General features: G+C 42.8%; 1 protein-coding gene across 13 annotated transcripts in view; it reads right to left on the bottom strand.

Annotated features, from left to right (window-relative positions):
* Nucleotides 1-577: 577 nt before the first annotated feature.
* Nucleotides 578-15545, bottom strand: part of LOC118387587 (guanine nucleotide exchange factor VAV2) — a 247064-nt gene continuing 232096 nt past the window's right edge. The window contains exons 11-29 of one of the 13 annotated variants that reach the window (XM_052525714.1): nucleotides 14212-14280; nucleotides 13913-13999; nucleotides 12946-13034; nucleotides 12668-12800; nucleotides 12186-12200; nucleotides 10927-11036; nucleotides 10719-10820; nucleotides 9014-9102; nucleotides 8814-8827; nucleotides 8589-8610; nucleotides 8141-8268; nucleotides 7929-8000; nucleotides 7779-7843; nucleotides 5862-5978; nucleotides 5277-5364; nucleotides 5038-5179; nucleotides 4094-4183; nucleotides 2962-3116; nucleotides 578-2648 (exon numbers count right to left, since the gene is read on the bottom strand). In XM_052525714.1, the coding sequence (XP_052381674.1) occupies nucleotides 2601-2648; nucleotides 2962-3116; nucleotides 4094-4183; nucleotides 5038-5179; nucleotides 5277-5364; nucleotides 5862-5978; nucleotides 7779-7843; nucleotides 7929-8000; nucleotides 8141-8268; nucleotides 8589-8610; nucleotides 8814-8827; nucleotides 9014-9102; nucleotides 10719-10820; nucleotides 10927-11036; nucleotides 12186-12200; nucleotides 12668-12800; nucleotides 12946-13034; nucleotides 13913-13999; nucleotides 14212-14280 (1635 nt within the window). In that variant the 3' untranslated portion in view covers nucleotides 578-2600. Of the gene's footprint in view, nucleotides 2649-2961; nucleotides 3117-4041; nucleotides 5180-5276; nucleotides 5365-5861; nucleotides 5979-7778; nucleotides 7844-7928; nucleotides 8001-8140; nucleotides 8269-8588; nucleotides 8611-8813; nucleotides 8828-9013; nucleotides 9103-10718; nucleotides 10821-10926; nucleotides 11037-12185; nucleotides 12201-12667; nucleotides 12801-12945; nucleotides 13035-13912; nucleotides 14000-14211; nucleotides 14281-15545 lie in introns of those variants that run through there. The other 12 variants (XM_035776104.2, XM_052525716.1, XM_052525719.1 and 9 more) reach the window with 12 other exon arrangements.

Genomic DNA, 15545 nt, shown 5'->3' with positions numbered 1-15545 from the left:
GCCATGATTTCATGAAACAGAGTCTGTTACGGTCCCTGATGTCTCTCTATACAGAGATCCTCGCCCTGAGCTCGTCTACTTTATTGTCCAGGGACTGATGGTTAGGGAGTACTTGGAAGTGGTGGAGGTATGCAAGCCTCCAGAGTCTGACTAGGAGACCAGACCTTATTCCTCTTCTCCGGCATCAGCGTCTTGGAGCAGCCGCTGGGATGAATAAAATTGCATTCAGTTCAAACAAAAGTTCAAACAAAAGGATCAGATTCAGGAAAGTCACATTTCTGGTCGAAAAGCTGGTGAGTGACAGCCAATCTAATATCCCAAACGTATTTTTGGCTGGAGGTAATAACGCTCTGAGCAAATAATGTACGAAATAACAACAACATCAAGAAAAATACTGCAACGTTGTCTAGGAGCTAGAAACAGGGCGACCATGTTTGTTGCCACCATCTTGTTCACCTTACGTTCGAAAGTATTGGGTATTTTACAGGGCTTTGTCAGGCTGTGTTTGAAAAAATATATAAATAAAAGATTAAGTAACTCATAAAACATTTCCATAAATAGAAACAGTAACATCAAATGTAGGCAAAAAGAGAAATATTTATTTCATAATAGACCACATTTTGGAAATACTCAACCATTCAAAGAAAAATGTACACTATTAAGTTATTTTTTGAGGATGTACTGATAGGAGTTGAAATATCTATAACCACATGCAATGAGTTTTCTCCACTACACAAACAGCGACTAAGTAGTCCCCCCTTAGCCAACATGTACTCCCCCCAAAATCAACCCTTCCTATCCTAGGTGTCAGGAGTTATGTTTGGGAGTAGTGGGAATACACACAACATAGTCACATACGATCAGAAACCTACAGTACTCTTTCCTCTTCCACCACATCAGTCTTAGTTTTTCAGCCAACGTCACTGTTTGAATCACCTGGTCAGTCGATTATTGTGGGTACTTGGGGTTGACAACTGACCTGGGATGGGATAGAAAACCAGAGAATATGGCAGCCATCTTTATCTTCAATAGCTGATTACATGGATGTGGTCAGTCAATGATCCAGTGTGGCTTTCTGCACTGTAGGCTAGATTAAATCTGGTGCTCTGTTTCCCCTTGGAGCTAGAAAGTGTATGACTGCATTCAATATATTTATATTGTGACATATTATTTTCAGGTAGATCATCATAATGATGTTGACTCTTTGATTCTGAGTAATTCATGGAGCTGCCATATTACCTCACCAGACACCACAGCACCAAAAAGAAAATTCAGAGAATTTTCATCATTTTAAACTTCCTAAAATCCCAGGACCATGTGTCCATCTGTAAATAAGGCAAGGTACAACCAAATTGATAATAAAAAATCTCTCGGTTGAAGTTCATGCGGAAATTAATTTTAATAAACAAGTTGCATTTGGCTTTAAAATAATTACGGTTGGTCCAGTTTTTAGCAAGTAAAGTTTGGTCTTTTACTAAATAAAACAAAATAAAACCAACAAAAATGTTGAACACCAAGATAGATATTCAGTGCATTAGGTGAGTGTTAGACTGACTTAAATGTCCCTTTTTTGACCCCTGTTGATTTCGAGGAGTACCCATAGACTTAAAGTGCTGAGACTGATGTGAACCTTCTATCTGTACACCCATTCTACCTGCCATTACACCCCACGGTGAGTCACTGTTCTTTTTTGGCTGCGTCAGGAACAGTTCCCCAACTCCAGTGCAATGCTTCTGAGGGCACTGTCTGCCTGTCTTCAGATGAAAAGGGGGTTGAATGATGAACAGAGGGTTAAGGACTGGAGTTGTGTCCCAAATGTTGCACCTCCCCCTTCCTTCTTCTTCTCCATCCATAGTGCACTCTGCAGTAGAGGTTGGACGGGTAGAGCTCGACTGTAAGCTGGCGGTGGTCCATGGACCATAACTGACGAATCCTGTGAGTATTAACCACACTTCAAAAGGCACCATAATGTTATAGTGGTCAGGGCAAGTGAGTGTGTGTGTGTGTGTGCAAGACAAACTAATCCTGGCGTTTCTCCTTCCACCTCTCTTTTACGCCCTCAAGGCATCGCCATGACAACTAAGGCAAAATCTTCAGCAAAGAGACACAAATCTGTATTTTTCTTAATCTCTTTTTCTCTGCTGTGTTGCTAATATCCATTTCACACATTAATTGTTAGGATCTCTGTTAAATAAATAATCTATACATTATATTACCCCTCCCATAGACCTGCAACAAAGGAGGAGTCTGTTCATGTAATAAAACTATAGGTTCCCCAGTCTCTGTACGTAGAGTATGTTGGGCCTCTCTCTGCAATGTTTCTCAGTTCATGTCAGCCCCCTCAGAACAACCAGAGGCAGACAGACTGGAATCCAGTTTTTCCTCACAGAGATCAAACAGGACAAGATCTTACAAAAAAACAACATAAGCAAAGCCGATGCGGAGGAAGAAAACCGGAGTAGAAACGTTGTTCACTGCAAAATCCGTATCCAGCAAAAAGTATTCCACATGGTGTTTCCCTGGAAACCAACTAGTCCTTTCTGAGGACTGTGGAGCGAGGTGTGATGTGATTGGACAATAGCCGTGGTGACATCAGAACCTCACTGAACTCCTTCTTCGTCAACATATGTTGAAGGAAACCAGCCAATCTAAAATGTCAGACACACACAGCACTGAGAACAGAAACCTGTCAAAAATCACGAAATTGTGGAGAAGAAAAGGGTAAATAGTACAAAAATAAATAAAGAAAATGATCTAATACTGTAGCCTAAAGAAAGGCTTCTAGATTTCAGAGGGGCAAATTATGAATTAGGTGTTAACATTGCAGACTTCACTTTGAGGTTACACTTTACATTACATTGCTCTCCTACCTGTGTAACCACACAGCAATTATTATTGTAACAACATTGTAATAACATGAATACCATATCTTAAGCCCCTGCTATATTGGTTCTCACTCACCCTGCCATTGGCCTCTCCCTTCCACCAGCCCTGGTCTCCTCCGATCTTGCTGTAGATCTTGACAATGTCTCCTTCTCTGAGTGACAGCTCCCTCATGTCCCGTGCTGCAAAATTGTACCTGGCCACCGCTGTGCTGACCACCCTCGGTGTGAAAACTGAAACAATGACATCAGAGTCCGTGGGATAACAGTGCAGAGAGAGCAGACACATTGGTGTTCCACAGGTAACTTACAGATCCTACAGTGCAGAACATTTACAGACAGTAGTGGAGATTAGGGTTGGAGGAGCGGATTGGGCATGAGGATTTTTTCATAATTTTTTATTTTAATTATTGTGTGTTTTTGTTCTACCTTGTGATATTTTTCGTGCTACATTGATATTGATTACTGCATCGTTGGGTTTGGAGCTGGCAAGATAGGCATTTCACTGTACTTGTGCACGTGACATTAAAACTTGAAACTTAAGATGGGTTCTTTACCCCTCGACCCAGTTACTTAAGTGTTATATTCTAAATAAATGAGTTAATGCAATGCTCTACCTAATGATGTCACATCGGTGACACAATAAAAGAAAGAAAGAAAGTCACACACTCCTGTACGCCCTCAAGGCATCACCATGACAACTAAGGCAAAATATTCCAGCAAAGAGACACAAACTTGTCTTTGTCTTCATCTCTTTTTATCTGCTCTGTTGATAATATCAATATCACACAATAATCATTAGGATCTCTGTTAAATACATTATCTATACATTATATTACCCCTCCCATAGACCTGCAACAAAGGAGGAGTCTGTTCATGTAATAAAACTATAGGTTCCCCAGTCTGTGTACGTAGAGTAAATTGGGCAATGTTCTCTGCTGTTAATTCAATGCCTTTTCAATGATGGCACATCAACGACACAAACAAACTAAGAAAGAAAGTCGCACACTCAATATATGCTCCTATCAATGTAATGGGTGAAAATCTCATGCTTTTACAGTGGTGACACATGACAACCGGGAGGAGAACCTTTGACAGCTACGAAAGAATATGGGAGGAAAAGGGATGTGAGAGGAGAGGAGAGGTGTCTTGCTTGCTAGTGTTCAGAGGAAGAAGAAGAAGAAGACTTGAAGAGAAGGAGGAGAGAGTACCTGACCAGAAGGGGGCTGAGCTCTGAGAGGAGGAGAAGTTGAGACCCTGAGGACTGAGGAAGGAGAAGTTGTAGGAAGCACCAATGGCTGCTGAGACAGTCAGTGAAAGAGGGAAAGGGGGAAAGAGGAGAAAAGAAAGAAAGAGAGAAGAAATAAAAGAAAAGGGAAAACTCATTAGGGAGCATGTAATGGCTGGCCAGAGATCAAGGTGGCCAACACATACATAGGGCTTTGTCTCCCATGGAAAAACAAGCCTAAATCAAGAGAAAAAAACACTACTCCCATTCTATACCCATGCCTCACACACTGAAAAACCAACCATGACAAATGTCCAATCCGCCAGAGGCGCTGTATCCCCTTGTTCTCTCCCCTAGACTCCAACCCCTCCAACCCACACACACAGATCACCGAGCCCATTGTCTGCATCCATTTCCACACGCTGACCAGAAAAATGGAGGGAGAAAAATATGTTGTTGGTGCCAATTGGGCATGGCTGGAGAGGGAGCAAACAAAGGCAGATCAGTGTGGGAGTCTGGCCAGAGCAGAGAGCAGGGCAGAATCATTTATTATACATCTAATGATTGAGGGTGTTCAACAAAGCCCATTCAGCTGGCCTGACACCCAGCCAGCCAGTCAGCCAGCCCAGGGCCTGAGACAGCTGCCAGGAGTCCCAGCCTTCCTCCCTCTGGCTGGCTGCATGGGTCAGGGGAGGTGGTGACTCTGGGAGGGACTGAGCCTTGCAGGGTGACTGGCCTGGCTGGGTGTTTCCTGTTCTGGGAGGAGAGAGGCGGGTGGAGAAACAAACCAGCAGCCTGCCCCTCTCAGTTAACTCTGTGCAGTGAAGACTCTGGATGAAGGCATGGATTGACTGAATAGGGATGTCTCCTATGTGTGCATCTGTGGTATTGGCAGACAGAAGAGGAAGAGAGAGGAGGGAGTCTCACCAGGGATTGGCTCACCTGGAGAGCGAGTGCTGGCCCGCGAAGCCGGCCCCCGTTCTCTAGATTTGTAGGGATATCGTAATGTCGTGTCTAGCAGCTTGAAACTCTCCTTCAGCGAATGAGACTGATAGTACTCCACCAACTCCTGCCAGACAGAGCACAAGAGAAAGACATTCATTGACCATATAAGCATTACAAATAGTATGTGACATTATGTGACTGATTGATGAAAGCTCTCTTACCAGTAGACTCTCAAACTTCTTAGCCTCAGTGATGTGGATCCAGCTGTCTTTCTCAATTACTTTAATGTGCTTTACTTCATCATTGAACCTATTGGAGACAAAAGTACTGCAGTGACCGCGGAAGATTCAGAGGTGGGAGCTGACAGCGTGGGCATTAGAGGTGGACACGGGAACAGGACTACAGTGGGTCTTGCAGCTCCCGGTAGGAGTTCTGGGTTTGAAATATGTCATGTGTGGAGCTTTTCATTATTACTGTGTGTAAGCCTAATATAGTTTACTTAATAAAAATCTCTACAAAATAAATGGTAATTTCCCCTCTCCTCGCTGCAGTTGCAGCCAGTCACTCAGATGCATGTGGAGACATACACAATTGCACATGTCCACAGGGCATGGTCTAACTCACTCCAATGGCATCACAAACTGTATGACAACTTCCTGGTAGTGTACACAACAAATATCCATTTCGATATGAATGTGGCTTTCACTATGAAATACGTGAAGGAATGGGGGGTTTGTTAGTGTTACTGAGAAAGATAAGTCTTCTGTGATTTTTCTTTGTTAGGGTAAATCAGGGTAAACACTAACTTGATGCTGATGGCGAACCTCTCTGCCTCAGCAGTCCTCTCTCTGATCAGGTATGTCCCACTGCTGTGGGACTTCAACAGGTTGTCAGCCTGTGTCCGCTCCATGTTGCCAGCAAACCTGACGGGACGTTGAGGGGGAACACAGGTCACTGATGGACTTTAGAAAATACATAGTAATACACTGTCCTAACATAGTAATACACTGTCTTAACATAGTAATACGCTGTCCTAACATAGTAATACGCTGTCCTAACATAGTAATACGCTGTCCTAACATAGTAATACGCTGTCCTAACATAGTAATACACTGTCTTAACATAGTAATACGCTGTCCTAACATAGTAATACGCTGTCCTAACATAGTAATACGCTGTCCTAACATAGTAATACGCTGTCCTAACATAGTAATACGCTGTCCTAATGTAGTAATACACTGTCCTAACATAGTAATACGCTGTCCTAACATAGTAATACGCCGTCCTAACATAGTAATACGCCGTCCTAATGTAGTAATACACTGTCCTAACATAGTAATACGCCGTCCTAACATAGTAATACGCTGTCCTAATGTAGTAATACACTGTCCTAACATAGTAATACGCTGTCCTAACGTAGTAATACGCCGTCCTAACATAGTATTACGCTGTCCTAATGTAGTAATACGCTGTCCTAACATAGTAATACACTGTCCTAACATAGTAATACACTGTCCTAACATAGTAATACGCTGTCCTAACATAGTAATACGCTGTCCTAACATAGTAATACACTGTCCTAACATAGTAATACACTGTCTTAACATAGTAATACGCTGTCCTAACATAGTAATACGCTGTCCTAACATAGTAATACGCTGTCCTAACATAGTAATACGCTGTCCTAATGTAGTAATACACTGTCCTAACATAGTAATACGCTGTCCTAACATAGTAATACGCCGTCCTAACATAGTAATACGCCGTCCTAATGTAGTAATACACTGTCCTAACATAGTAATACGCTGTCCTAACATAGTAATACGCTGTCCTAATGTAGTAATACACTGTCCTAACATAGTAATACGCTGTCCTAACGTAGTAATACGCCGTCCTAACATAGTATTACGCTGTCCTAATGTAGTAATACGCTGTCCTAACATAGTAATACACTGTCCTAACATAGTAATACACTGTCCTAACATAGTAATACGCTGTCCTAACATAGTAATACGCTGTCCTAACATAGTAATACACTGTCCTAACATAGTAATACACTGTCCTAATGTAGTAATACACTGTCCTAATATAGTAATACACTGTCCTAATGTAGTAATACGCTGTCCTAACATAGTAATACACTGTCCTAACATAGTAATACGCTGTCCTAACATAGTAATACGCTGTCCTAACATAGTAATACGCCGTCCTAATGTAGTAATACACTGTCCTAACATAGTAATACGCTGTCCTAATGTAGTAATACACTGTCCTAACATAGTAATACGCTGTCCTAACGTAGTAATACGCCGTCCTAACATAGTATTACGCTGTCCTAATGTAGTAATACGCTGTCCTAACATAGTAATACACTGTCCTAACATAATAATACACTGTCCTAACATAGTAATACGCCGTCCTAACATAGTAATACGCTGTCCTAATGTAGTAATACACTGTCCTAACGTAGTAATACACTGTCCTAACATAGTAATACACCGTCCTAATGTAGTAATACGCTGTCCTAACATAGTAATACACTGTCCTAACGTAGTAATACACTGTCCTAACATAGTAATATGCCGTCCTAATGTAGTAATACGCCGTCCTAACAGAGTAATACCACAGTAATACAATGTATTTACTACAGAGAAATGAGGAGAGGGGTACTTGCAAACTAGACTGAATATCACAACTTTTGAAATGTCTGTGAAGGGTCGTACCATGGGTATGCATAGTAGTCTGTTTCCCTTGAGGACTGCCGGCTGGGGAAGGACTGGAACAAAGGCTGTGGTGACAACCACAAAATCAGCATTAGAGATTTCATAAATAGAGTCATGAGTGAGTGAATGTGTATGTGAGGGGTCCTTTACCTTGGGGTCCAAACAAGGCTTTACACAGTTGTTAGGAAAGAAGCCACTCTTCTGGGTTTGGATAAGCTTTCCCTGGGAGAGAGAGACACTAGGTGTCGATATACAACAACTGTGTTGCTATGGCTGGATGTAGGAGCACATTGGGCATGCTCATCAGAATGTGTATGTGTAACCTATAGTCAGTATTTATAGGGGCCAGGGAGTGATTTTACCTCCCACCAGGTGGTGTCAGGTTCCCCCTTCAGCAGCTCGATGAAGTCGCCTGTCTGGAAGGAGAGCGGAGGCTTCCCTGGAGGAACAGGCGTCCCGTGATAGTTCCTCACTGCCACCATTTTAGGACCTGGAGCCAGGATAAAATGCATACAGTTAGATAAGCTAAACACTCTTCACTTGGGCTATTGAGACTGCACAGAATTCTCCATATAACATTTCAATACTTCCATCACTTGTGTTAGTATACTCAATCAGCTCTTGCATTGTAGTCTTCCACTAGATAGCAGCAGAGAGCTGTTGCTCTACTCCACATTCCAGCCAACTTCAAGTTACTTTGACAGCTTGAGAGCAATCTTTATCAACGTCTATTGTACATTGTAGCACTCCTGACTGACTAACATTAATTACACTGTGCTATATGATTTCCTGTACGAACAGCATTCCTACCCGATGGCGGTTGTCCAGGTTCCTGAAAGGGGAAGGATAAACACAGCAACAGTGTCAAGATTAGGGAGCTCTAAGAGCTAATAGTATTCATGTTCTCCACAACCAAACAGATGAATCAATCAGTTACCAATACAGCAACAGAATGGTAATTAATTCATCAAACAATAGATTTCATTCTTCAAAAGGTGATAAATCTGAATGTCTAAGGGAGGGTGAAACACTCACTGTGTCGAGTGGATCTGAAAAAATGTGAGAGAGAAAGAGCAGATGGTCACCTACATGGTACAACTCACTAGTTATGCATGTCCCATAGAACTGTCTGTATCTAGGGAAACTAGTCAGTAACACATCACTTTAAGTTCCTCTTATATCTCTGTAGTACCACTGTAATGAATACGTGTTAAGTAGAGGGTGGAGAAACCTACTTATTTTACAGATGGTGATGCACTCTAGACATTCTTTGTGCGCTCCAGTCCCACAATGGGAACAGTAATACCCCTGGTAGAATATACCCCTGGGAGAGAGAGAGAGAGAGAGTGAGAGATACAGAGAGAGAGAGAGTGAGATACAGAGAGAGAGAGAGAGAGAGAGAGAGAGAGAGAGTGAGATACACAGATAGAGAGATAGACAGAGTGAAATACACAGATAGAGATAGAGAGAGTGAGATACAGAGAGAGAGAGATAGAGAGAGTGAGATACACAGATAGAGAGAGTGAGATACACAGATAGATACAGAGAGAGAGAGAGAGAGAGAGAGAGAGAGAGAGAGAGAGAGAGAGAGAGAGAGAGAGAGAGAGAGAGAGTGAGATACAGAGAGAGAGATAGAGAGAGTGAGATACACAGAGAGAGATATAGAGAGAGTGAGATACACAGAGAGAGAGATAGTGAGATACACAGAGAAAGAGATATAGAGAGTGAGATACACAGAGGGAGATATAGAGAGAGTGAGATACACAGAGAGAGAGATAGTGAGATACACAGAGAAAGAGATATAGAGAGTGAGATACACAGAGGGAGATATAGAGAGAGTGAGATACACAGAGAGAGAGATGGAGAGAGTGAGATACACAGAGAGAGATGATCATTCCTAACCCTGACCAGCTAGGACAGGTGTTTATCTAAACACCACTCTGAATAAAATACACAACATGCACCGTATGTGATTCTGTGCTAGTACTTTCCTAGTATACACTGTTGTTCCAAAAGCTTCAGGTTTGATTCCTGTTTGGCGCCACACTGTGTACTTGTGTTAACCCAAATAAAAGCCTTGGCTAAATAGACATGAATTCAATGTTCTGTTACTACATCCACCGTAAACAGTCCACTCTTTTTTAAGTGGATTACTTCTTGCACTATGTAAAATACAGTGTATACACTGCCATGTCCAATAGCCAACACCATACATCACAGGCTGATACACTGGGGCTACTGATGCAATTATACAGTTAGCAGCTAGTGGTAGCAGCACACTGGTCCTTTCCACAAGACGGGGAGGGAATGTAGGTCAGTGCCGCTACTATGCCGTTTTTGGGTCAATATATTGCATCAAGTATAGAGTGTAGACAGCCACTGTAACAGAGGTGGTAGTGTGGTAGTGGCAGTGATAGTTGTAAACTTCACAGCGTAGTTCTAGAGCTGCACTCACATTGTCCCTGATGAAGACAGCTTGTCTGTCGAAACGCGGGTTATGAGGTTATTACATTATTGCATCTGAGCTCCTAGAGTGTGAGGCTCTCCTTTTCTTTTCCACGTGTTCCACTCCGCTAGCCAGCACCTCGCCCAAACAGGTGTGTGTTTCCTGCGTCTCCAAATGTCCTCACATTGTCAACCTATACGCATGCCGACTGTAATGGTTGGCTTTGGAAAGGTGTGCGTGCATGTTTTAGCTGTCAGTCAAAGCAAACAGACGCAAAGGCTGACTGATTTGTCATCCAGGGAGCTTATTGAGGCTGGCAGCCTCAAAAGGCTGCATAACACATTAAGTGTGTAGCATCAGTAAGTACCACTAACATCCCATTGAAAAACAGTGATGTCTTCCGTCAACAAAACGCATGATAAGGCCACGTGAACGATCTGATGTAGGTGTACAGGTACATAGCAGGAGTCCCTGCGGATTTTTCCAAGTCTCACCTCAGCAGCATCTTGCAGGCTCGGCAGTTGGTGTCCTTCTCAAACGTGTGCATCTGGAAGTTGTGCTGATTGGCCGTGGCTTTCTCCGGCTTGATGTTTGACCTTCAGGATTGGAGGAAATACACATAGCGAGTTTGAAATGGATCCTATTCGTCTAAAAGATCCACGGTGATGTATATTGCTACAGTAGCCCTACTACTGTACTCACATGGCCATCTCAAACTGCTCCATCCATTTCCTCTTGGTGTCCTCTGTTTTACAGAAGAACTGGAAACCCTGCTTCCCTTGCAGGTGGATCAGGTAGAAGCCATAGGACCACTGCAGAGAACGAGAGGATGAGGAAGCGATGGACGAAAGAAAGAAACAGAGGCATTGATGGAGAGAGTGGAGGAGAGCAGTGGTGGGAAAAGTAACCAATTGTCATACTTGAGTAAAAGTAAAGACACCTTAATAGAAAATGACTCAAGTAAAAGTGACAGTCATCCATTAAAATACTACTTGAGTAAATGTCTAGAAGTATTTGGTTTTAAATATACTTGAGTTTCAAAAGTATAAATCATTTCAAATTCCTTTTATTAAGCAAACCAGATGGCATATTCTTTAGTTTTTTTAATTGAATAATTGACAAACAAAGCAGGTGTGTTTAGTATGTCCGCCAGAGGCAGTAGGGATGACCAGGAATGTTCTCTTGATAACTGTGTGAATTGGACCATTTTCCTGTTCTGCTAGCCATTCAAAATTTAACGAGTACATTTGGATGTCAGGGAAAATGTATGGAGTATAAAGTACATTATTTTCTTCAGGATTTAAAAAAATTGAACCTTTATTTAACTAGGCAAGTCAGTTAAGAAAAATTCTTATTTATAATGACGCCCTACCCCGGCCAAACCCGGACGACGCTGTGCCAATTGTGCGCCGCCCTATGGGACTCCCAATCACAGCCGGATGTGATGCAGTCTGGATTCGAACCAGGGACTGCAGTGACGCCTCTTGCACTGAGATGCAGTGACTGAGACCACCGCGCCACTAAAAATGTAAAAAATATATAAATAGTACAGGTACTCCAAAAAACGACTTTAAATTATTTTTACTTTACACCACTGGGTGGGGACGGACATTTGGGAGGGTTGTAACAACTTCACCTACACAATGATGTATACTAATAAAATGTCATTTTTATAACCTACACATTCCCTTTGGAGCTAACCAAGAGATACTGTTCATGCTTGGGAATGCATCTGACAAAAGCGTAAGAGAATCACATAGCCAGTGGGTGCACATGCAATCATGGCATAACCCAAACAAACACAAACACACACACACACACACACACACACACACACACACACACACACACACACACACACACACACACACACACACACACACACACACACACACACACACACACACACACACACACACTAGCTGCAATGAGAAGATGAGTTAAGGATTGCTTCAGCTTACCATTTTTCCACTCGACTGGTAAGCATGCAAAGAGAAACACACCAGAGAAGATTGAGTTACACATGCACACGACCACACATGCACACGACCACACATGCACACGACCACACATGCACACAATCACACATGCAAACGACCACACATGCACACGACCACACATGCAGACGACCACACATGCACACGACCACACATGCAGATTCAAAAGAATGGTTAGATTGGTGGAAAATGCACACAGCAGTATTCATTTCATGTACATGTTCTTCAGAGCATAGGCTTGCACAATGCATACAGATCTGACACTTTTAATGCATTACACATGAGCTCGCTTATCTGAAATTACCGTCACCGCAATTCTACCTCAAGGACACCATTTGTAATCTTTGCTAAAATATTGCAGAACCTGGGCCGAGCGTGTTCCTTCAGCAGGCTGTTGAGGGAAATTGTGCGTCCCTCGTTTTAAAGTGCTCAACGCTGCTGCCTACCTTCTTCATGTCCCTGTTGTTCATGGGGTCGTCAGACATTTTGTACGACTGCAGCTCAATGATCTCCTTCAGTTCATAGCAGTAGCCTTTCCGCTTGCACACTATGACCACTTTATCAAACAGGAATATGTACCTTGGGAAACGAAGCGTAAAACACCTGTTAGAGCGCTGAACACGTGTTCTCCAATACTAAGTCTGTTTATGACCTCATTAACCACATTCCCTCAGTACCACACATTCAGTAAGTCTGGCTTTCATAGCGAGGTTTGACTACTCACCGGTCCTGCTTTGTCCGGTTGACTATGGAGGACACCTTGAGCTCTCCATCTATCTTTGGCCTGCCATACTCCTCCAGTTTGACCTGCTGCTTAGGCCACATACACATGCCAGGGTTAATCTGATGCTGTACATCTCGGGTTTCCCCAGTGGTCAATAAGAGTGGTAGTATAAACAGTAGGTATGGATGAGAGAGCAGCACACTGTTGTGTACTTTACTCAACGTTATTAATTATTCATCTAACCTGGTTCAATCTCATTGAATTAAGTTTCCCATCGCCCAAGGCGCTGAACTGACTTCTGATATATTAAACATCAAGATGTCCAAATGGGAAATGTGAGAGTCATTTAATTCTGCTATCATAACATTGACATTCATGAGTATTCCACCTCTGACCGTATGACCCCCTTCAGAATGTGTCATTAGATCTGACAGTTATATCTTGTCCGGGACACAATGGGCATACAGACGTATAGACATATCTGAAGTAGCAGCCTGTAGCTCTCTATCCCTAAGGCTTCACTTAAAACACATATTAAGGCCATTAAAAGCCAGCTGCTGTTAGACTTAACACTGCCTTGTGCGACACACTTTAGTTTGGGATTCGTGGAGACTTAAAAAGCCTGTCTGCTCACGCTCTGGGAGAATAAATGATTTATTAGAGACATGATAATTGCAGATGAGTGGGACAGGTAAAGCGAGGGATGAGATAAGCAGAGAGAGGAGAAAGAGAGAGCGAGAGCGAGAGAGAGAGAGAGAGAGAGAGAGAGAGAGAGAGAGAGAGAGAGAGAGAGAGAGAGAGAGAAGAAATGTTCCAGGCCGTCCACCGAGAGATGTTGAGCAACGTGTCAGAGGGACGGGCAACTGATGCTCAATAAATCTCAAAAGGGTTCAAAATTCCTTATCGATGAAACATCAGTGCTGATTGTAGAAAAGTACTGTCATTTACAGCAATCAGAGTTACTTACAAGGTTTTCGATGGAGTTCTGGAATTCACTAATCTTCTTCAAGGTTTCATTGTCTCTCTTCACTTCATTGATGTACATAGCCAGGTCCTTCAGAGACAGAGATGCATTGTTTTACACCAGTACACCAGTACATCTGAACAAAATCTATTATATCTTGCCCGGGTTAGAGCTACAATAGAACCTTTTTCCCAATGCTCCCAAGCACTCTTCTGAATGAATAGAAAAATGTCATCAATGATCATATCCGGAATAACGTCACAAACGTGCACACACACACACATACAAACACACACACACACCTGCATGGCCTCCAACGCCTCCTTGAGCTGCTGTCTCTCAGGTCGGTCAGTTGAATGACTCACCAACTCCTGTAAGAGAATGTTACATTCCATCAGTGGAGCACACTATACCAAAATACACCACACACTCTACAAAACATTGACATAACTCAGTATGACAGCCACACACCGCGGAGAGAAACATATCAACTCCCTGTAAGTTACACTCATGTAACTTGTATGAACTCTCACTTAACATCGCCACCTCAAAATGTGTTTTACTGCATAAATACAGTGAATACTTAATGAGAAAATCTGTGCGTTTTTCAAAAAAATATGAATGCTGCTGCAAACAATGAGGGTTATTTTAGGCCAGCACACATCTATTCTCTCTGCCTCTCAGAGGCACAGCACGAGTGGAACATATGTACATACACAGCATGTGATCTTACAACTGACAGCAGTTTATAGGAGCGTGGGGAGATAATATGAGAGTGATGGTGTAAGATGTAAGATGAGTCTGTTGGTGAGTTGAGGCCTGCTGGCTGCTTCATTGAAAACAGAATGATTTGCTACAGTATACAGTATGATATGAGCTGTGTACCGTGTAATTCTGACAAAGACCAGATATGTCTTCATCACAGTGGAATCTGCAACACCCAGGTCATGAAGGAAATATGCTAAGGCTTACACACACACACACACACACACACACACACACACACACACACACACACACACACACACACACACACACACACACACACACACACACACACACACACACACACACACACACACACACACACACACACACACACACACACACACACTATCAGTTGAATGCCCTGAGGCCACAGCATATTAATCCTTTCCTACAAAGCTATGGGAAGCAGTGAAATGGGCTGCATGTAATATGATTACAGCATGGCTGATTTGAACAGGGTTTCTCTTCTCTTGAAGTCCTGCAGGCCATTCAGCCAGTCAGTCAGTCAGTCCAGTCTGAGTTGAAAAACCACTCACTGCAGTCCACCCATCATCACCTGCCATGAACTCTGCTCACCTCTACTATCTCCATACCCATGTCTCCGACTAAACCCACCTCATTCATTATTGAGCTGGCTAGTTAATTCATTGTGTTTTGAATCAGACAGCCTGACCAGCTTGTTTTTACTAACATGACTACTATGGGTTCCTGGAAGAAGGCTCCGTTGGGTCTCTGTGCGTACTGGCCACACAGTCTGCATGTTTAATCCATGTGGGTGGGCATAGAGACCCAGAGACACAGGGCCTTGTAGAGGAATGGGATGAGGGGGAAACAAAGGGACACCAAGATGTATATTCAACAGCTACAC

This window comes from Oncorhynchus keta, chromosome 9 (assembly GCF_023373465.1).
Source record: "Oncorhynchus keta strain PuntledgeMale-10-30-2019 chromosome 9, Oket_V2, whole genome shotgun sequence".
NCBI classification, from domain to species: domain Eukaryota; kingdom Metazoa; phylum Chordata; class Actinopteri; order Salmoniformes; family Salmonidae; genus Oncorhynchus; species Oncorhynchus keta.
The sequence above is the reverse complement of the archived record's forward strand: the minus strand, read 5'-3'. Positions and strand labels throughout refer to the sequence as shown.